This window comes from Daucus carota, chromosome 1 (assembly GCF_001625215.2).
Source record: "Daucus carota subsp. sativus chromosome 1, DH1 v3.0, whole genome shotgun sequence".
Taxonomy (NCBI): domain Eukaryota; kingdom Viridiplantae; phylum Streptophyta; class Magnoliopsida; order Apiales; family Apiaceae; genus Daucus; species Daucus carota.
Genome location: NC_030381.2, coordinates 20,742,721 through 20,766,585, shown reverse-complemented (window position 1 = coordinate 20,766,585; position 23,865 = coordinate 20,742,721). Strand labels below are relative to the sequence as shown.

General features: G+C 31.4%; 2 protein-coding genes across 5 annotated transcripts; both read left to right on the top strand.

Moving 5' to 3' along the window:
* Positions 1–240: 240 nt before the first annotated feature.
* Positions 241–9,202, top strand: LOC108218890 (protein FAR1-RELATED SEQUENCE 5-like). Of its 4 annotated transcripts, XM_064092797.1 has the most exons (7): positions 241–254; positions 5,659–5,823; positions 5,939–6,071; positions 7,166–8,129; positions 8,214–8,298; positions 8,416–8,592; positions 8,667–9,202. In XM_064092797.1, the coding sequence occupies exons 3-7, from the start codon at positions 6,034–6,036 to the stop codon at positions 8,711–8,713; spliced, it is 1,311 nt and encodes a 436-aa protein (XP_063948867.1). In that variant the 5' UTR covers positions 241–254; positions 5,659–5,823; positions 5,939–6,033; the 3' UTR covers positions 8,714–9,202. The 4 variants fall into 4 exon arrangements, with proteins under 4 accessions (XP_063948867.1, XP_063948865.1, XP_063948864.1 ...); XM_064092795.1 differs by having other exon boundaries at positions 5,659–6,071; XM_064092794.1 differs by having other exon boundaries at positions 5,659–6,071; positions 6,790–8,129.
* A 1,514-nt stretch (positions 9,203–10,716) lies between these two features.
* Positions 10,717–16,891, top strand: LOC108205113 (26S proteasome non-ATPase regulatory subunit 12 homolog A-like). Its single transcript, XM_017374907.2, has 12 exons — positions 10,717–10,903; positions 10,982–11,176; positions 13,167–13,274; positions 13,356–13,460; positions 13,611–13,667; positions 13,771–13,967; positions 15,111–15,210; positions 15,316–15,428; positions 15,533–15,686; positions 15,773–15,850; positions 16,286–16,527; positions 16,613–16,891. Exons 1-11 carry the CDS (start codon positions 10,901–10,903, stop codon positions 16,502–16,504), a joined length of 1,329 nt encoding a protein of 442 aa, XP_017230396.1. The 5' UTR covers positions 10,717–10,900; the 3' UTR covers positions 16,505–16,527; positions 16,613–16,891.
* Positions 16,892–23,865: the final 6,974 nt, after the last annotated feature.

Sequence of the window (23,865 nt, the reverse complement as noted above, 5' to 3'; positions counted from 1 at the left end):
TGGGGAAAATAAAAAATTATAAAAATGATTAGATATATATTATTTATATGTATAATATTAAATTATTTCCAAAATCATGTTATAATTAATGTATATTAATGATTGGACTCTAATAAATATGTTAGTGTTAAAAGACAATAACGACCTCTCTATATATGTATTTTGAAAAAAGGGCAGTTAAGTCACTTTGAATTAAATTGATCAAGGTTGCTCCATTAGATATATAATAATATATAATAATGAATAAATCTTGGGCTATGTTATATAATAATATATGTAGAAACGAAATTGAGAGAGTTAGACAAGAGAGGAAGATGGTGGAAACATTGTTCATCTCAAGCATATCACAAACTCATACAAATGGCTTTATATAGGCCATCAAATGTAAGTTACAAGTCATATGAAAAGCTAAAAGTCATACATATTATGGAGGGTAAACAAAAGGCCAAGAGTTTTGGGAAAAACCAAAAGTCATCCACTCATATCATAACACTCCCCCTTGGATGACTTGTATCAACATCATGCCTCGTTAAAACCTTACTAGGAAAAACCCAGTGGGAAAAACCCTAGTGAAGGAAAAAGAGTACATGAGTTGTACAATATTTCATTTATGTCTCCCCCTCATCAAGATATGATTATAAAATTAGCAAATATTTTGAAATATGCGCATCCCGATCTTGTGTACTGATTTCTTGAAAGTAGTGGTAGGAAGTGCCATATGAACAGATCTTTAATGTACCCTTCCTTGCACATGATACTGCCTGCAATAATTTATTTCACAACAAAAGAGAATCTCCAATGTACTCTATATAAATATTCAATTTGCAGATCCCTCGTTATCAAAATCGAAATAAGCACTTTGCTCCTGCAATATTAACTAAAAATCCTTATGAGATAGGTTAGTGCAGATCGAATAAAATTATACTTATGTAACCTGAGAATTCACACATGTGTAAATAGGATATGCTTAATTTAAGACATGTATAATTAATAAAACATGTTTTACTTTAGTCAAGCACGGTACTTCATGGCCGAAACTTTCTTCATATCAACTATTCATAAAGGTCAGTGTACTATCATGTATTTATAATCCTTCCAAGATTTTCGTATAACAATATATCATCCATTTAGAAGAATATTCTCATTTCAATATATTCACCAAAAGTTTCATCACAAAAGATAACATATACGTATTTTGGTTATGAGGTGCAACTCATTTTAATGTCAACTAGAAACACATTCTAGTATCCATCTGCTCTGGCCAGAGTCTTTATGAGTTGTCACCTATAATTCGATATATAATGATAACATTTACTTTGTGAAATAATTTTATATCGGACTACTGGTCCAAAAATCCCCTTTTAATTTGAGGAGAGTGATGTTCTCGAGAATTTGTTATACTGCTTCTGGCAGTTAAGATCCTTCTGGGATAATCACTGTCAAGTGGGTCATATATAGAACTTAGATTAAATCATACACATATTCTGAGATTATTTATCAATCAAATAATCATATCCACCACAAGATACATTTCTCTTCATAACCATCATTGTACGATAATCTGAGTCTTACATTTATAAAATTTAAAACTTCATTTTGTTTCACACAAATAATCATTTATATCCCACTGACTTGACACCTTTAGGTGTGTGAACTGCAGTTTCAAAGATTTCTCTATTTTTTAAGAGATAATAATTCATAGGGCGCACTACTTTCACAACTTCAGGTGTGGAAGGACTACCAGTCCAAATAAATTTCTTTATAATTGCCTCAATTATGTCCTTTATTTTTTGGTCAAATTTGTCAATATTTTCTAACGGGTTCTGCTTCATGATCCTCATTATTACTCATAACCTCAAGTTCTATAACATCGACGTCGATCCGATTTGTGGTTCCATTTTATTCTGGACATGACATAATATATCAAGATGTCGATATTTTCACTACTTTTATATTTCTCTGATCTGTCACGTCTATAATCTCTTCCGGAGATCTTTCAAAAGTTATTGACTTTTCAATCTAGTCATAATCTTGGACACTTTTACTTGTTCTCTAACTTGCCATGTCTATAATCTCTTCTGGAGATATTTCAAGAGTTATTGATTTTTCAATCCAGTCATCATCAATCGTTGCTCCTTTTCAAATATTTATTATCATTTTTTTTATAAGATATGGAACCCACTTTCCTATCACGCTTCAGGCGTTCTTTAGACATAGTAGTATCTTGAGGTTGTCCTTCTGTAATATTAATATCAATGGAGCATATGTAGCCGGTGTTTGTGACATAGTCACTATTTCTAGTCATCAGATATATGAATGAATCATCTTATGAACTTCTGGTTCATATTTGTCATTTTGAGGATTAAGATGAGGCAATGATAATTCATTCTTAAAATATTCACCAACTATTTATTTTCTCCCCCTGATTTCAGGATAACAAACTCGTTAAATCAAGTTATAAAGAAATGCACTCATATGTAACATATATTCAATTGTGGAATCGATCTTATTATCGTGGTGGAGAAATTATGATGACCAAATAATTTGTTTATAACGGGAGAAATTATGAAAATTTGTATATGATGCGAATTAATACATGATACAAAATACTCAACAATTTTCATGGAAAAGATAATACTCATTTTGAGATTCACCAGCATTATATAAGCACATACTATAAATAATGAATCTCGCATACTTAATGTGGCGAGGTTATAATAACTTAATATATATTTTTAATAAAATATCTCATTATACTATAGTGAGAGATTTTTATCTCATGTCATGTCTTCATTAATTGATGGCTTAATTGGTCATGCCCGATTATAAAGTTATCAGTAAACTTCCGGTTTACTTCAAAATCAATATTAGTAATTTTATATAAAATATACTTCAATTGTTTGGGAGAGTATAGTTACATCAATAATATACATACTCTTCTAGAGTAAAATATTTATGATAAAATATACATGCTCTTCAGGAGGTTTATACATGCTCTTCAGGAGCCTTATACATGCTCTTCAGGAGCCTTATACATGCTCTTCGGGAGCCTTATATTTAGAAGAATATATAATGAGACATTCTATATAATACTCCCCCTTTGAATGACTCATATTAGAATTTGGTATTGATATCGGACATCTTTATCTTATTCAGGGGAAATATTTTTTAATACACAAGGTAAGAATACGATCAAAAACTGTTTGTAATATCATACCATTGCTACAGACATGGTCTTTGATTTTCTAATATTGTCTTATTTATTCTAAGGGGTGTCATTTGATTTTCTAAGGGGTGTCATTTGTCGTAATACATAATCTTTATATCCATAATGCAACTTTAATAAACTACAACTAGCTAGTCACAATATCAGCTCATGATTTTAACAACTCAATTTCATAACATTGTATTTTCGGGATACTAATATATATTTATTCAATTAAATCTAAACATTATATTGTTCATCATATAGATCCATCCTTCAGGGACATTATATCATTTCAGATAAACTCATAATTTGAATATTATGCTAATATATCATTCTTCTGGAATGTGATCAAGTGTTTAACTATATCAAATTTTACTATTGACATCCTTCATCCTTCAGAAATTAAATATATCAGAAATGTGTGATGAAAAAAAAAAGAATTTTTTTTTATATAGAGACAACTTCTGGTTGTTATGTGCAACTTCTGGTTACAATTATTTACAAGCAATCCATTAAAAACTACGTCAAATAGGTGTTGACGATAATACCTTCATCATTTAGCTCAAGTAGATAAGAATCTCATTCACAAATATTAATCGTAAAAAGTCACGTAGTGATATTGAAATTCTATCATTTACCAAAAATATCATATGGAGATTTCAAAATATCAGTTATTAGTAGCAAGCACAATACATAATATATTCAAACATGTGAGCAAGACAACTTAATATAAAAGGAATAATATGTGCATGCACTAGTTATCACCTCCAAATCATAATACATGTATTTTGACTATCTCAAAATTTTAGATGACCTCATAGATTTGATGATGATATATAGACAAATAGTCATATTCCAAGAAAGTCGAGAACATAGATCCGAAATATTTCATCCAATTCCAAAAGGGTCCAAAACAGTTTACTAAAATTCAGATAATTATCAAATCCAAAAGAGTTAGAAATAATTTACGTAAATCCAAAAATACGTATCTAACACATTTTACTCAGACCAAAAGTATGCAAGGACTTTGGTAGCATATATTAATCGTGAATTCATTGACAATAACTAGATACAAGGTCGCACATTATTTATCTAAAATAAGAGGTATTGAAATCTTTTGTCTCACTCATACAAATATTAGTTATTCCACTAATCCGTTTGCAGCTTATTATAATAATTGAGTTTAGTATAATTCAAACTCATATTAAAGTAACTAATGACTTGAGGGAGGCGACTTTGGATTAAAAGGTCACATACAATGACTTATTATCTACTAACCACTTACAATTTTTTGATTAGAGAGTCACTAATAACTCATAATTTTTTTTATATATTATTAAATTAAATTGATCACAAATGCATAATCTGAATTTTCCTTATATCCTATTTGTCATATATAAAATAATTTAAGAGATCACAAGTTAAGAATCATCACATTCTGCACATTAATAACTAAGCATATATATCTTCAAGAGTAAAAGATTGAATCACCATGATTTATGTAAAGTTCACATATAATTGGGGGTAACTTAATAGAACTCTATGATCATCCAATGTAACTAATTAAAAGCATATAGAATATAATCACTGGGAATATAATATATGCACATGACAGATGTTCATCATATATAGAAAGAACATTTTAATATCACATCAATCAATAGATAGACACGCAATCATGTTAAGATTAAGCAATAATATAATCAACCAAACTAGGCATAAATAAGTATAAAGTACTTGTCTCCTAAAGTCATATCATCAATATATGCATATGGGTGAATTCACAAGCATACTAGACAATTAAGGTCGTGGAAAATTAAGAGACTATTATGAAATTTCTAAGAAAATTTGATTCATTTGTAAAACAAGTTTAGTATGAATTTTGGAGAAATGCAAAACTAGCTTAACTCAAATATATACATTTCGATAAAACTATAAATTAGAAAGAATGGTCAAGAGAGCCATACCTTAAGATCTTACAGTTTAATGATCTTACGATTCTTTTAAGTTTAAGAATCGTCACTTCAAAAAGTGAGTCCTCTTACATTCAAAGAATGACTTCATCTTTGTAGCAAAATGAGTCTCGTCGATTAACTATAGATTTTTTTTTACAACCATGATCCTCTTGATGATAATTTACACCAAAATCCGAACAAAGAGAAAAGATGAGGCGTGCAACATAAGAACAAAGTGAAAACGATTCGTGCTGATAACGTGTTATATAATAATATATGTAGAAACGAAATTGAGAGAGTTAGACAAGAGAGGAAGATGGAGGAAACATTGTTCATCTCAAGCATATCACAAACTCATACAAATGGCTTTATATAGGCCATCAAATGTAAGTTACAAGTCATATGAAAAGCTAAAAGTCATACATATTATGGAGGGTAAACAAAAGGCCAAGAGTTTTGGGAAAAACCAAAAGTCATCCACTCATATCATAACAGGCTACACCCTTGTACACTACTAAAACACTACCCCTTTTTTAGGAGCTGACATGACCCACCACTTTTCATTATCTTTTTAATTTAATTAAAAAAATCAGAAACTTAAATATATACAAATTTCCCAGTGTCCTCACGGCTTCCATCGCTCGACTCTTCTGTGATCAGGTATTTCCCCAGCTACTACCATTTCTTTCAATCAGCAGTACAATTACATATACATAGAATATACATACACATATTTCATAATTTGTATTAATCAGTAGTCATATATTATACACAGATCAATGGATCCTGATTTTGAAAACCAGTCTATGGAACTAGAGGAGAATGGGGAATGCGAAGATACAGAGCAGTTAAAGGCCCAAGAGGGAAATAATGAAGAGGAAACAAGTAAACAACTCTCACCCCCTGAGGTAAATACAATTTTTGATTCTGAAACTGAGGTGTATGAATATTATAGACAATATGGTATGCAGAATGGATTTGGGATTATGATAAGAAATACTAGAAAAATCGAAGGAGTTAATACGTACATGACTGTTGCATGTCACCGATATAGTGAGCCAAATCAAAAGGCACTGGATAGCTTAAAGCCAAAACCTATTGTGAAAACAAATTGTAAAGCTAGACTTTGTGCAAAAAGAATGGATGAGGATAATAAATGGCGCGTGACTCAATTTGATAATGAACACAATCATAATTTGAGTCCAAGCAAGGCATATAGATTTCGTTGTAACAGAAAATTAACAAATCATGCAAAGAGAAGTCTTAATTTGTTTGATGAAGCTGGTATTCCCATGAATAAGAGTTACAATGCTCTTGTGGTTGAACATGGAGGTCATGAAAATATGACTTTTAGCAAAAAAGATTGTGAAAATTATATGAGGACAATAAGAAGGTTGAGGTTGGCTGAGGGTGATGCAGTTGCTCTCCAAAATTATTTTAATAAAGCCCAGTCAATAGATTCCAAGTTTTATTATTCAATGGATCTTGATGATGAAAATAGGATAAAAAATTTATTTTGGGCCGATGCACGATGTAGAGCGGCATATAAAGAGTTCGGAGATATAGTAACTTTTGATACTACATACTTGACTAACAATTATGATATGCCGTTCGCGCCTTTTGTAGGAGTTAATCATCATGGCCAGTCAATTTTACTTGGTTGTGGTTTAATTTCAAATGAAGACACACCAACATTTATATGGTTGTTTGAAACTTGGCTTACTTGCATGTCTGGTTATCCTCCTAATGCTATAATAACTGATCAAGATAGAGCAATGCAAAATGCAATTGAGAAAGTGTTTCCTAATGCACGCCACCGATGGTGTTTATGGCACATTATGAAAAAAATTCCAGAAAAGTTAAAAGGGTACAAGGAGTATGATTCAATAAAGTTTCAACTACAAAATATTGTTTATGATTCCATTGAGGTTGATACTTTCGAATTAGGATGGAGTTCTATGATTTCAAATTATAATTTGAAAAATAATGACTGGCTCAATAGGTTGTATGATGGAAGACATAAATGGGTCCCTTGTTTTGTGAAAGATTGTTTTTGGGCAGGAATGTCAACTACACAAAGAAGTGAAAGTATGAATGCCTTTTTTGATGGATATGTCAATGCTAAAACATCTTTAAGGGAATTTGTGGGAAAATATGATAATGCTTTGAAAGATAAAGTGGAAAAAGAAGTTCACGCCGATACTCGCTCATTGAGTACTACTATCCCCTGTGTCACACCTCATGTTATAGAGAAGCAATTTCAGGAGAATTATACTAATGATAAGTTCAAAGAGTTCCAAAAAGAGATGATAAATATCATGTATTGTGAATGCATGATGTTACATTCTGCTGAGGTCAATTTTAATTATCAAGTGGAGGAGATACAATATGTCGGTGATTCTCAAATTCGAAGAACTATTAAATACAATGTTTGCTTCATCAAAGAGGTTAATGATGAATATGATGTAAAATATGGATGTCGTCTTTTTGAGTTTCGTGGAATAATTTGTAGGCATATTATCAAGGTGCTTCTTTTTAAGCAAAATGTTTTTACAATGTCAAGTAAATACATTTTAAGAAGATGGAGGAAGAATGTAAAAATAATTCATAGTCGAACTAAAGTGACATATAGTACATGGAAAGATTCTGAAGAGAAGCGTATGTACGATATGGTTTGTGATGCTTTTTATAGAATTGTTGACTTAGCGACTCAAAAGATAGAGAGGTGCAACAACTTGGTTGATACATTCAAAAAATTGGAGTTGGAATGGGATAAAAATGATGAAGGTATTTCAAAGAAGATATCTATAGATAAGCAGATTAGTAAGAGTGAAGGTAAAAAGTCAAAAATTTCTGATTTGAGTTTAAGTATTCATTCACCGATTAAGAAAAGGTGCAAAGGACGTCCACCAACGAGGAGAAAGCAGTCAAAGGTTGATACGGTTGTTCAGTGTCTGAAGAAAAAGGTACGATACTATCATGATTTAATTTTCTAAATATGTATATTCTTCTGTTATAAATTAATTTCTGCTTATTATAATTTTTTTTAGTCCAAAAAAGGTGGGAAAAAGAATTGCATACAGTCAGATATGAATGATTTAAGTGAAGAGCTTTTAACTTTTTTCCCAGAGGATGGTGAGCTCTGTACTATATTGTTATAAGCAATTGTTGTGTTTGTTTAACAAGTTGTTAAATGTTGGGAGAACTAATCTCTGTAATTTGAATTCCTGATCTCTATTATATATTTACTAGGGTCAAATCGCTTGACAAATTTGAGGCAGCAGACACCTGATGATGCTGGTGGTAATGCTGATATAGCTTTAATCCAAGATGTCAATGATGATAATGTTTTGAAAGTTGTTGCCGGACAGACTTCTGAATCTGCAGTAGATAGCAGAACAGCAAGACCACTTGTGTCCGCATTATCTGGTAGTATCTAGCTTAATTTAAAGCAGCTTTCTTCAAGTTTCTTAAGTTTAACTTAAACTTTCCTCTCTGTGCAGTACCAGAGGAGGCTACCAATATGACATCCACCACCAATACCAGTTAGGTGTGGCGTCTTGTTCCAGGCAGTAGTTATTTTAGGTTTCATTCAATTTGCAAAGGATTTCATAGCAGATATTAGTCTATTGCATATCAGAGCAAACATTAGTTGTTTTAATTAATTGATTCTCACAAGTGTTATTTAAAACCAAGAGTTGGTATGTAGCTTTAATTAGTATCTGAGATGCTTTTGTCAGTTAACCCCCTTCACATCTGTTCTACTTCTGCTGGGGACTCTCATGAGTTGAAGGATGCCTCTGATGAGTTGGTGAAGGTTGATCAGGTGTTGGATTTCTTGGGGGTAGGCATTCTGCCTTCTCTGACTTGATATGCTCTCTCTCTCTCTGTGGTAGTCTGCTAGGCCTTGTAACCTATACGTAGGTCTTTTGATCCTCAGGAACGTAGTATTCCTGTTACATTGTAAGAAACATCGAGACATGATATATATTTCCTCGCTTTTCAAAAAAAAAAAAACCTTCTTTCTTTTTGTTCATAATGGTGGCTGTGCTTTTATAATTCTTGTTCTCTTTAACTCATCATACTTGGTACTATACTTGGTACAAATCATATGGTTATTTCGTCGAAGTTTGGTTATGTTAGTAATGCTGTCTGGGGAACTTGTGTCGATAAAGATGGTGGAAATTTTGGCTGATTGGTGGTGCAATTTCTTAGAGCTGTAATATGGTTTTGCCTTGATACTATCTTTGCTTGTGAAGGGGAAAAAAAGTCTACAGGTCTTGGCTTCAATTTGGTGGATTTTGTTCTGGAAGCAGCAGCATGGCCAGTGTATATAAAAACAAACTAACCTCTAAAAAATTACAGTAACAATAGTAGTTAGTAATATCAATTTAGAAATTATTTTTAAAATGATGAATACAAAATTTAATGGTTATATAGTAATAATATAAAAAGAAATAGAAAAATAGTAATAAAAGAGATTTCTCTAATTAGAGAAATTTTATGTTAAAATTATATTTATTTAAGAATGATATTTACAAAGATGTAATACATAACAATTACAGAGAAAACTAAATTTATGTTGAATCCTAAATTAATATTATGAGAAAAATGAAAAATCAAACTTTAGGAAAATGAAACAAAAATGTAATAGTTGGTATTATTTAATTGAATACATTTCAATAAATTTATTAGTATAAGTTTTTACAATAAATCTATATTTAAATAAATTTATATTTGAATACATTTCAATGAATTTCTATTTGAATAAATTTCAAATAAATGAATATAAAAACTACGTTGAAAACTGATTTGCTTTTCAATTTTAAGGACTTAGGAAAAAAACTGAAGTCTAAGCCGTGTAACCAGCAGAATAGCGCGAAAGTTGGGCCACGTCGACTCCTAAAAAAAGGTACTCCCTCCGTCCCTAAATACTTTTCCCATTTGTACTTATCACGTTTGCCAATACACAGTTTTGATCATTAATATCTTTAATTTTATATTTGTATTAAATTGATCATTAATATCTTTAATTTTATATTTGTATTAAATATAAAACCTTCACCGTATTAAAGTACACATAAATATGAATCCAACAAGATCACTCATGACTATATTTTATCTTATAGATTAGACGTAAATTAGTAATTTGTCTCATGTTATGAACAGTGCCGACATTACAAACGAGAAACGTTTTTTGGGACGGAGGGAGTAGTGTTTTAGTAGTGTATAAGGATGTAGCCCAAGATTTATTGATATATAATAGATACTCCCTCCGTTTCAAATTAGATGTCCACTTTAAAAAAATCACACAGTTTAAGAAAAACGGATGTTCATAAATTAATTGCATTAAATGATCAAAATATGTGGAGTGAGATTGATCTAGGAAATATAAACAAGAGATATGTGGAGTAAAATTGACTTTGGAAATATGATTTTGCATTGAAAGTTGAAGTGGACAAGTAATATGAAACAATTTTTTTTTTTAAATGTGGACATGTAAATTGAAACGGAGGGAGTAATAGATAGATAGATTGATAAAATTTTTATTTTAACTTATTTTTCCATAGAAAAAGGTTGCAGTGGCAGTTCTGTAATTAGGATTAAACCCTTCGTGTTGCCAAAGAATACCATCCAATTTCATTTCACCTTTTTTAAACTCTCCCTAGGGTTTCACATCAATCACAACACCTCACACATACACACACTCAATCTCTATCTCCAACTCCAATTCAAAATGGTGAATCTCGATCTTCACTACCTAGATCTCAGTTTGTGTGTGTCGATTGTGTTTTGATTCTGATTCGTTATTTTACAGGACTCCGGCGGCGATTTGGACGCGAAAATCGAGGTTCTGTTGAATACCGAGAAGCAGATGAGACTCAATGGAGATGTGGCGGGGACGAAGAAGGCGGTGACGGAGATTTTGCAGCTTTGTTTCGACGCGCGTGCGTGGAAGACGCTGAATGATCAGATTGTGCTGTTGTCGAAGCGTCGCGGTCAGTTGAAACAGGTAGGTTATAGCGTTTGCGTTGATTGAGTAGCGTGTGAATTATCGACTGGAGAATTTGATGTATTAGAGTTGATTACTTGAATTGATTGTTTGTGGTAGATTAATTTTGCCTTGTAGTGTGTTGTTTGTGGTCAATTATTGTGCCTTGATGTTTGCGTGTGTTTGTGTGTATGTTGAGGTTATTAAACAGGCTTGATTTACTGTTCAAAGTAGAGGATTTGATTTATCACTATTGCAGTCGGAGCTCTTTTTTTAGATCTGGTGCGTTTAATTGTGTATCTGCGTGTGTGGAGAGAGAGAGAGACGGGTGTAGGCATTTTAGGGTTTGTTTTAATGACACAGATAATTAGAAAAATGGACAGTTAAATTGATGTGCAATTCAAGAACTCTACTGAATAGAATTACAGGGATTATATTCCTAGGTCAAGGGCATAGGATGCATCCTAAGTAAAGTAGGATTTGATTATATTTATATGGAAGGGACATCTAGGCAGTAGATGTGAAAGCATTAGAGTCATTTTAATTGATGAAGAGCCACGACGACTTTATGATGTTCACGTACCTAGATGATAGAATATAGACAGTGATAGTAACTGTTAATGCACTTCCTCTACTATATTTGAAGAGATCTAATTGTGAGGGCATTGGGTTTAGCCTAAATGGAGTAGAGGTCTGAATAGGTTCCTCCCTGTGCCGAGTACATGTTATGCTTCCTGAGAAGCTTTCAGCTGGCTTAGCTTCATTAATTATCTATAATAAACTGCAAATTTCAGCTTCCTTAGCTTCAGTTGCAAACTTATTTCCGTAATGCCTTATAAGTTGGAGTTACTACCTACTAACATATTAAAACTACAAATTATGTTATATTCATGCTTCCATTTCTTCTCTTGTATGCACCGGAAGGCATATGTTATGTGGAGGGCTGAACAAAAGATCTGAAATTCAACCAAGACTGAACCTTAACCGTAAAACTGATCAAAAGTGAACCATTTAAAATGGAACCAAACTAAAACCAAAAACTGGACCATTTTAAATGGTTTGGTTTTGGTTATAGCTTCCAACCGAACCAGATAGAAACACATCTATTTTATATACATTACAGTCTATATATAAATTTACAAAAATAATTTTTTTTGTAATTTTGGTAAGTATATATTAATCTGTTTTAAAAAGTTACCGGGACTTTGAGCCATTTTTTCTTTCACAGTTACACTTTTCGATAGTCAATGATTACTTTATGATCTCACATTAGTCTAAAAGTTAAGTTTCTCTAGTTTTAATAAGCTCTTGTATATTTCTATATTAGTTGTAATAACATCTTTCTTATCTTATATTTATTGGTTTTGTAACCAAAACCGGACCAATTGTAACCAAAACTAGAATTTTGAAACTGAAACCAAATCAGCAGTATTTTCTCATTTATATATTAATCGGTTATATCCCAGAACTAGGCCAACCGAATCTCCCCCGGTTATGTATATCTTATGTACTTTAATGGGTGTATGGCATGTACTTTGAATGGAAGATTCTTATGTGGAACTCTTAATTCCTTTTCATTCATGAAATGAAAAGCTGGAAACTATTGAATTTTGTTCTTTGCAACCGGATGTAGCTGTCAACTTAGTATTTGGCGCACACAATATGAAAACTTCGTTATTAAATTTAGGAGAATATTTAGTGAAATGCTTTTATGTGCTTTTGGAAGTTTAGTTTTCCCATCCAATTTTTTTCATAATTCTCTTACTAATTGATCCAATCTCATATTAAAAAGATTTGGTTTGTCTACAGAGTATTTCATGTTTTGAGCTAGTTTAGTAGTGACATTTATAGTATTTAATTACTCTTGTCCTTTTATCTCTTATGTATATTCAGTTGTTTGCTTTTCTCATTTTCTGCCACTTTCTTGTAGTTGTACAAGTCTTATTCTTGTTTTTTGTTAAGTTTTACTGTTTACTTGCTAATATTAGTTGCTGAATGGATTTCTAAACAGGCTGTAACAGCGATGGTCCAGCAAGCAATGCAGTATATAGATCAAACACCAGACATCGAAACTAAATCTGAGCTGATAAAAACACTGAATAGTGTGTCTGCAGGCAAGGTGAATTTTCTATGCATTGTTCCTTGATATAAAAATATATTATATTTTTTCTTCTAGTTCTTACTGGACATATTGTGGTAGATTTATGTTGAAATAGAGCGGGCAAGGTTGATAAAGATACTAGCAAAAATCAAGGAAGAACAAGGAAACATTTCCGAGGCTGCAGATCTGATGCAGGAAGTTGCGGTCAGTTTCTGATTATATAGGATTTCATGATCATTGTTTATTATTAACGGCCGTAAAGGTCATGTTCTGTTTTCACTGGTTTCTTACTTTCTTTGTATAGCATTGAGTTATTGTTCTAGGAGATTTTTATCTGATGTGGTCATGGTACAGGTGGAAACATTTGGTGCAATGGCAAAGACTGAAAAAATTGCTTTCATTCTTGAACAAGTACTCTCTCTCTCTCTCTCTCTGTTTATTATGTATGATGTAAGATTAAACCTCTCTCTCTCTCTCTCGTATGATGGAAGATTAAAGCATGTATAAATTGCAGGTTCGTTTATGTTTAGATCGCCAGGATTATGTACGTGCACAAATACTCTCAAGAAAAATCAGTCCGAGGGTATTCGATGCAGACACTTCAAAGGAGAAGAAAAAAGCCAAAGAAGGTGACAATGTTGTTGAAGAGGCTCCTGCAGACATCCCTTCACTTCCAGAGTTGAAGCGGATCTACTATGAACTGATGATAAGGTATGTCAAAATTTCTCTTAGCAGTATGTATCTGTAGTCTCTCTTGAGTTATATATTTGTTTTTCTAGCTATACATCTCGATCTTTATCTTTCTTGTGGTATGACTTCTACTCCTTGTAGCAAAGTTTTGTTGTCAGAGTCTTTCATAAACAGATCTCAATACATTAGAAGTTCTCAAAGTACAGTTTTACTAATTAAGTAAAAGGGGTGCCCTTTTTGTCATTTTAAGTATGTGCAAATATGTGTTGATGGATGTTAATCTCGCTGCCTCAATTGAAGAATCATTTCCTTAGCAGCCAGAGTTGGTGTACTGTGTTTGTGTGTGTGTGTTAGGTAAGCATGAGATTTAGCAAAGAGAGAGTAAGAAAGTTAAGAATTTGGACTCATGAAATAGTTGTCCAATATTCCATGTCTAGTCAAATACTTGAAAGATGAAAAAGTAAACTGTAGCTGAGGAACATAAAGAGCCAGTTATAGTATTATCCTGTACCAATTATGCATAAACTATGCCGGGCTAAGAAAATATTTTGTTTTGAAAGTTCTCTTTGGTACCACTGCAAAAGTAGTTCGACTGAGTCCTTATCTAAGCTGCATGTTTTATTCTTGACACTTATAGTGTCAGAATTAGAGAATGTCCACTGTCCCCTTCTGTTGACTACCTGAAATATGATAGTGTGGCAAATAGGAGCAACATGCATAAGAACAACATAATATCAACTGTTAGGCATCTGTCTTCTTGTTACCTTAAAAGTTGGAAATGAAATGATGCATTCTTCCTTTGCCTTCCATTAGTATAAGCCTTTAGCTTCGATACTCCTCTAATTTTGTCTGAGAAGGCTTTTAAGGGAGTTAGTTGTTAAATGCTAGATTAGCAAGGTTAGAAATCTGAGCATGTACTACCTCAGGGAAATCTTTTCCTAATATGGATTCTGTCCAGTTATATTGAAAACTGACTAATGATACAGGTTTCTGTATCTGCAGTACAGGAGCTATGTATCAGGATGATTAACAGATTTTCTCATGGTCTATACAGTTTTTGTTATCAATAACATTTCTAAGATAGTCCGTTTAATAGGACCTTTCGTTCAATATGATATTGCATTGAAAATAAAGTAGCACGAGGTTAAAACCTTGGTTTTGCAGGTACTACTCTCACAGCAATGATTACCTTGAAATATGCCGTTGTTACAAGTCAATTTATGATATCCCAACTGTCAAAGAAAACTCTGCTATGTGGATACCGGTATTGCTCAGATATTGCTAGTTGTTTTTGTATCATGTATCAAGCATTAGATATGGGCTGTATTCAGTAATTATCTCATCGGTGCTTATGTTTAATGTCTTTCAGGTGTTAAGGAAAATATGTTGGTACTTAGTTTTGGCGCCACATGATCCGATGCAGTCAAGCCTTTTGAACTCCACCTTAGAGGACAAAAATCTTTCAGAAATTCCTCATTTCAAGTATGTCCTCTGTTTAGTCGGGGAAAATGTAGCTGCAGAGAATAACAAGATATTAATTAGTATCCACGTGTTTATAACACCAGCAATTATTTTACATTCTGCAGGCTTCTTCTGAAACAGTTGATTACTATGGAGGTGATTCAGTGGACAGCACTATGGAATTTATTTAAGGTTGAGTTTGACAATGAAAAAAATATGCTTGGTGGCTCTTTGGGTGACAAAGCTGAAGAAAATTTCAGAGAGAGAGTAATAGAACATGTAAACATCTCTGTTGTATTACTTTTACTTTCTGAGGTAATTTAATGGAACTATTTGATAATCTTACCAAATTCTAATGTGTGCAGAATATCCTAGTTGTATCCAAATATTACTCACGGATCACCTTGAAAAGGCTTGCAGAGCTCCTTTGTCTTAGTATTCAGGTTTGTAGTTATATAGATATTGTCAGTTCATAGTACTTAATTTTAGTGATTGGGGACAGGATTTTAACTAATGGAAGCACATGTTTAATGCTTCAATAGTATCCCCTCTGTGCCAATTATTTTTTTATATTTTTTATTTTTTGTGAAGGCGGGTTTTTACCCTTTTGTTTGACCCTTCTCTTGAACTTGTCGTACGAGATAAGTGCATTCAGACATAACAGTGCAAGTGCATATCGGCATATGTGCTTAGCTTTTATTACTTTGCAATTTTTTTATGTTCTGAATTTAATCCATGCTAGCTGCACATCTTACACCTATGCATTTCCAATGGCCATGGGTGGTATTTTTAGCTCATAGGCAGACTAATATTGTGGAGTACTGTAACTTTTTCTGGTGATTGATTACTTAAAAAATCCGTACTTCATCCCTTTTCAGGAAGCTGAAAAACATCTAGCAGACATGGTTGTTTCCAAAGCGCTTGTAGCAAAGGTTGACCGACCGATGGGCGTTGTCTCTTTCCAGGCTGCAAAAGATAGTAATGATATCTTAAATTCGTGGGCCATGAACCTGGAGAAGCTGCTTGACCTTGTGGAGAAGAGTTGTCACCAGATCCATAAGGAGACAATGGTACACAAAGCTGCGTTGAAGGTTTGAATGAATGCCCTTGCAACCCAAATGTGAGTTTTGTATCACCTATTTTCTTGCTATGCAAAAAATACTTGAGTGTTACTTAGCCAACTGATTCTTATCAAATATCTGCAGATTGGATGACAATTTCTAACTGCCATGAATACTAAATACTGAAATCATATCAGGATCCTGATTCGGCAGTAAAATGAAGTTGTCTTGAACTTGTTTCTTCCTTGTTTGATAATATTTTGTTCAAGATTTCTTCTGAGGTTTTTGTCTTCACAGGATGACTTGTTATATCTATGATTTAGTATTGCCTGGCTTAGCAATTAACAGGCTGTTTATGTTTGTACTTAATCTCAAAAATTCTTGTATTCTCATCTATTTTCTCAGGGTACTTTTTACTGCTAATTTTAAAATTGCTCAACTTGGCAAAGTCTATGTTTTATGAATATGATTTAAATTATTTTGTGGGCTACCAATCCCTTTTTTATGAATATGGCTCATTGTTAATTGGGGATATTTGCTTGGTGAATAATTAGTTGATAGGATATAAATAATGAAGACATGATAGATCAAATATGGCCTGAGAATACCGTCATAAAACAACAAATAATATATTTGAACTAGTTTATACATGAATAAATAAATGAGTAAGTATTCAATATTATATTTTATTGTATTATACATAAATGAATTATATATATCGTCGTTTGATATGTTGGGATTGTTCATGATACGAGACAAATTATTAATTTGCGTCTGATCTATAAAACTAAATATAGTTATGAGTTATTTTGTTGGTTTCGTATTTATAAAACTAAATAATTTTTATTTTTTTGAAATAAATATAGTTATGAGTTATCTTGTTGGTTTCGTATTTATGAGTACGTGAAGTTTTTATATTTAATACCAATATGAAATTAAAAATATTAATGACTAAAAATGTGTGTTGACGAATGATATAAAAGCAAACTTTTGGTAGGTTAGTGGCCCTGTTTGGGGCAAATATTTCTTTTAGGGCTTATTTTTTGTGAAGAAAATAAATATTTTTATAAATTTTTTAGATATAAATGTTATGGAGGTATTTTAAATTTGTTATTCAATAAAAAATAAAGGTTTCTTTAAAAAAAATAGCGTCGTATTATTTTTCTCCAGGATAAAACCTATTTAAAAAAAAATAAGTTTAGCAAAATGGACTAAATATATGGGTTATTTATGGATTCTTTTTTCAATTTTATCATACTACGTTAACAAGTGAACTATTTATAGATTTCTTTAATTCATCATATGTTTTGTTGGATTTTGACGATTTACAATTAAAATATACATTTTTCTTTTCTTTTTGAAAAATAACTAAAATATACTTAAAAGCTTGTTAGAACTTCTTTCTCACATGAATTTTTTATTTGTAAAACTTTTTAATAGTTTAGTTACTAGAATTTATTTAATATGTTTACCAAAATACTTACTACATATTAAGTATTAAATACTTATTACCAAAATACTTATTACATATTAAGTATTAAATATATTCCTTAATTATTATACTTCATACTCAGACTTTGGGGTGACAATTTCGGGTAACGGGTCGTGTTCGTGTCTGCAATCGGGTCAAGCTAAAATCACTTATAGGGGCCGTTTGGGTAAACTTAAAATAAGTGCTTATTGCTTAAAGTAAAAAAATGAAGTAGAAGTCAGAAGCAAGTTAAGACTTATAAGTGATAAAAGTGTTTGGGAAATAAGTAGAAGCCGTGAGACAAAAGCTAGTAATCGTAGCTTTTTTTAAGTACTTCTTGACTTCTTACACAAACGATACAAATAAGTGCTTTTAACTTATAATTCAGAAGCCGGGCTTATAAGCCCGTGCCAAACACACACATAATTATATAAAATTGAAAATTGAAGTTATTAGAAACGAAATTCTAATTTCGGATCGTTTCAGGTCCATTTCTGTTAATCGAATGATTTTCGGGTCAATTTCAAATTTTATCTCAATAAATCGGGTTACGGGTTCGGATCGGATTCGTGTCATGTCTGATATTGCCACTTACTGCGTGAGTCAGACTCGGTGGGTTAGAGTGAAGCTGCTGGCCAGCCTTCTTTAGAAAATGAGTATATTGTCCGTTCCCACGGGTTTTATTTACATTATTATTATTATTTTGTCGAAGAAGATGTAATGGTGCTCGAGTCTCGTTTGACTTAAAGTTTGTCAACATGCTGTACCCCTCCAAAATAGACGTAGAGTAGAATCACGTGTTTAAATCAAGGGTAACAGTTAAGGATCCGTTAAATAATACTTCATCCAATTTTTGGCTTGTTTGACTTTTGACGGTCAAATGAACCAAACTTTAATCATAAATTACATATGTAATATGATTAAAAATAATCATAAAAATTATATCATTTAAAAACATACTTTACGCACTCTATTATGCATATTTTATAATTTTAAAATTACAAGAGAATTACATGTAATTTGTAGTCAAAGTTCAGTCAATTTGACCATAAAAAGTCAAACAAGCCAAGAATTATGGGACAGAGGGAGTATATAGTTTTTTGGCGGTTAAATTTTCAATCAGGATTATAAATTTTTTAATACCTATAATATTTTTTAATCGTTGTAAGTGAAAAAAATTCTTTCACCATTTTTAAGCGCGGGATAAGTCCTCCTGCAACAGTTAAAAAACGCTGCATGTAATTAAAATTTTATTGCAATCCTCACTGTGAGGAACCGGTGTGTTATTTAACATCCATAGCAATCGTATATTTGGGACCCGTTATTCCAACAGTCTCCGACATATGATTGCCAGGGATATGTTATATCACACTGGGTCTCTAACTGTTGGATGAATATCTTGTGATTAGGATTATAACAAAATTCTAATACATACAACCCCTAATTTATTTTTAACGATGCAAGGATAATTAAATTTTATAAATTTAACTTATTTTAATTGCCTCATATCTCTTAATAATGATGGAGTCTCCGTCTAAAACAAAAAACTACATTAACTAAAATAAGTTAAATACATCGATTTTAGTATTTAAATGTGTCTATACACACACTACACAAGGCGATGAAAATGGGATGGAGAAAGTAACAACAGTGTAGGAGCCGAAGAAAATGACAATGAAGATATAGAGGCGGTTTGACTTAACTTAAAAGAAGTGAATTATTATTTAAAATAAAGAAGATGATCATAAGAGGTAAGTGAATTTGACTTATAAATTATTCAATATGTTTGGATATATAATTTTACTTATAAGTCAAGTAAGTGTGTGGTAATTTAAATTTATAAATTTTAAAAATTAAATTATTAAAATACAAGAAACTTTTTTAATAAATAAAATTTATTACACATTAAAAATCTAAAAACTTCATATTAAAATGCAAATCACTAAAGAAAAATCTCAAAAAGCTAACATTCCTGACTTCCAGTTTCTGGCTTCAAAAACCACAAAAAAAACATTCTGTTCCTTTTGCCAAACGGCATGGAAGAAGCAAAAGTAACTTAAAATGCTAAAACAACCGCTTATTTGAGAAGCAATTTAAAATGTTAAAAAAAACATTTATTTGATTAGCCAAACATGTCCATAATAATTCTTTTTATAGTTATTTGTAAATAAAAAGAGAGAACAGTGAACTGAAGTGACATTATTGTATCTCAATTCCAAGTTGACACAGAAACATACCCAAGTGGTAAGTGACTTGTGCGTACGATACGAGCAAGGAAGGACGGTCTCTGTGAGAAAGCATTATATGTCGCCACACAGATGACTGAGCCAATGAAGGACAGTGGTTGGCTGGAAGTTAGAAGAACAAGTCAGCACCACCAATAGGCAATAAGTAAATCATGGCCATGTTGGTTTGCGTTCAGATAGGTTTAATCCCTGACTTTAAGCTTCATTCATTACCAATAAAGCACTACCCCCATCAACTGGGGCGGCTTCCCACAGTGTATTAAGAAAAAGATGTCCTAACAAATATTCCCCCGTCTCTGAGTATGCCCACGTTTTCTGAAAAAAGCTTAATTTCCGGAAATATTTCACATTATCACCCCATATATTAGCTCGATAGAATATTTTTATTGACGAATATTTTTTTGCATGTGAAGGATTATTATTATTAATTAGATCATTGTTGAAACTGTGTGCGCATGACACACTAGAATCTGTTTGTTTATTTGTAATACCATGAACATATATTTGGCTAATATACGAAGTGGTGTTTGGCCGAATTTGGCCCGCTTTCGTATTTATAAGTTAGAAACACTTATTTATATTGTTAGTGTTAAAAGTCAAGAAGTTTTTATAAGAAATAGTAAATATTAGTAATTTTTGTTTCACGACTTCTAATTTTTTTCTAAATAATTTATTCATTTGTAAGCATTAACTTTCTTTAACTTTTATTTTATTTTTTATTTTAAATAAGAAACAGTTATTTTAAGATTACTCAAACATCCTTTTATATGAATAGTTAATTTGTTGATTATAAGTTCACTAAATCTGACTAAAATGATTTGTGATCAAATGTTCTGGATGAAGTATGAATTTCTTATAACTTTATCAGTTTCTTATAAAAATTGGTCTGTCCGGCAATTAGTTGACCTATCTTAAAGTCAGCCGTTGAAGCTCAATGTTGTGGCAAGTTGGCTCACAAGAAGAATAGAGCAGAAGCGGTGAATTTTTTAATGCTGATTTTGAATTTGATAGTGAAAATCTTTTTTTTTTTTTTAATTATTTCTATAAGCAAAGAGGAATAGAGGTTACTTGAAGGAGACGAACTGACGAGGATAAATGCGGTGGGGTAGTTTTATTTGACTTAAAAAATTATTTATTGTTTATAGGTGGAAAGTTATTTATAAGTAGAAAGTTAACGTCTAAGTTATATATTTGGACAAAATTTTCATATATAGAATTTGGGATAAATTTTTTAATATGATAAAAAATTATTTTTTAAAATAATTCTATATTTATTGTATAGTCAAAATTTAAAAAGAATATGTCATTTAAGAAGTGAAATTTTTTGAAATTCTCGGATGCAATGCAAGATTCACATGCAAAGTCAAGAATCAGCTATAATCATTTTATACAAATTGAATTTGACTTGTAAGAAAAGTTTACAAGGTGTCATTTGTTACATCTGAACTACTGGTTCTGGATAAGAGGAACATCTGGATAATCTGGATGGTTAGTCAACCTCAGTATGTAAATAAATGATATTGTTTATTAATAATTCTACTAGTTTATCTGGATAACGATAATTTACTAATATAACCTGTTAAATAATTAATATTACATGAAACAAAAATATTTTGATTAAATGACACTAAAAAACAAGATATCCACACTACACTATTGTAACATCCCGAATTTTTGGAATATTTAAAACTAATTTCACGACATAAATAATATCATTACTTAAATCAAAATCCTCAAATAATATATAAGTCAAAGCAGCGGTCAAACCCAATAATCAAAAGTCATAAACTTGGAGACGCAGCTCCATAAATCCAAACCAATGACTAATAAATTCATCAAATTATTCTTAATAAATACTAAGTTTTTATTCACTAATGCAAATAATCACGAAGCATAATATCCAAAAGTCCTCAATCTTATTCTCAAAATTCTTTCACATGATAGAACCTGAAATATAGAAAAAAGGATGAGCTACACAGCTCAGCAAGTAACAATTTGACTAACAATTAATCTCGAAATCAGTGGGTGTTTTTATAAAACCTTGTTCCTCAAAACAATAATAATTTTTAAAACACTTATAAAAGCAAATCCAACACACAGTTTATATTTTAAAAGCAAACATGATTTAAAAAAGAACAGAAATAAAAATCTTATAAATACCACAGTCTTGCTCTACGGCCACACTTTCCAAGTGAGCGGGATCTTATTCTTATTCTTTTGCTACACTTACCCAATGACCGGGATCTAAAGTTCAATAATCACACGCCCTTAGCAGGTATCTAAAGTTGCATACTTGTGCGCCTACTAAGGGTATCTAAGGCTAGTTTCGGAACTGTAGCGTAGACTACGAACGGGTTCGAAACGTAGAGACTATGTTCTAAAATTCACAAATACTTATATCTTATAGATTCGAAATCAAAACTCTTATATCTTATACGAATTAAAAACAGAATCGAAATATGTTTTCAAAATTTAAAAGCGAGTCAAAAGTACTTACCTCAAAGTCGACACTTAAAATCCGAAATTAATAACACGAACAAAGCCTATACATTTGATTAATAAACAAAATATAATTAACATGTAGTACTCCTTAAACAATCAAGAGCAAGGCATATAACAAGTCTTAACAAAATACAAACTTTAACAACTAATAAAAATTAACACAATTTCATTTATCAAATAAGATAAATAACATGCATGCTGTTAATAATCGCAATATTAACCAAAGATAGCTTCTGAATATAAGAAACTAGTCAAATGGAGAATTAAAGTACATTCAACAAGGATTCCAAAATGACCAGATTCATAATAAACGGACAAATAACGAATTAGTTATGAATTTTAGAAGTTCAAGTAACACAACAGAATTTTACTCAGGATCAGTTTACATTCAAAGCAAATTTTGACGAAGCAAACAAACTGATCTCAATTATACTATAACTAAACACTTAAAGAGCATTCTTAGAGGTTTCAGAATTGGTAAAGATCACAATTTTATGGCAAATAACGAGGGAGATATGAATTTTTAAACGGGTTAATTATCTAGTTGGTCACTGAAGTGGGCTTAATGTATTAAGTTGGTCACTGAACTGAAAATGGTATCAAATTGGTCACTGAAGTCACCAAAAATATCAAACAAGTACTTTAAAATATGAGTTGAAGTAGTAAAAATATTATTTAAAGAGTTTTACACATTATTCTTGAATGTTACCAGAACCAAGTAAAAGGTTATGACTTCTAGTATTCATGATAATATATTCTGATTTTATTAAGTTTATTTATTATTTATTTTTAATTAAACAAAAAAATTAGCATATAATTAAAAATAAAAATAAATAAGCTTGATAAAATCTAAATATATTATCATAAATACTAGAAGTAATCACCTTTTAGTTGGTTGTGGTAACATTTAAAAATAATGTGTAAAACTCTATAAATAATATTTTTACTACTTGAACTTATATTTCAAGATACTTGTTTGATATTTGTGGTGACTTTGGTGACCATCTTGATACCGTTTTCACTTCAGCGACTAACTTGATACATTAGGCCCACTTCAGTGACCAACTAGATAATTAACCCATTTTTAAACACAGAACAACTCAGCAGAAATGTATAAATAGCCCTGAATCTTTGTAAGTCAGTTTAGACAACTAAATCGATTTAAACAACAAATGGGT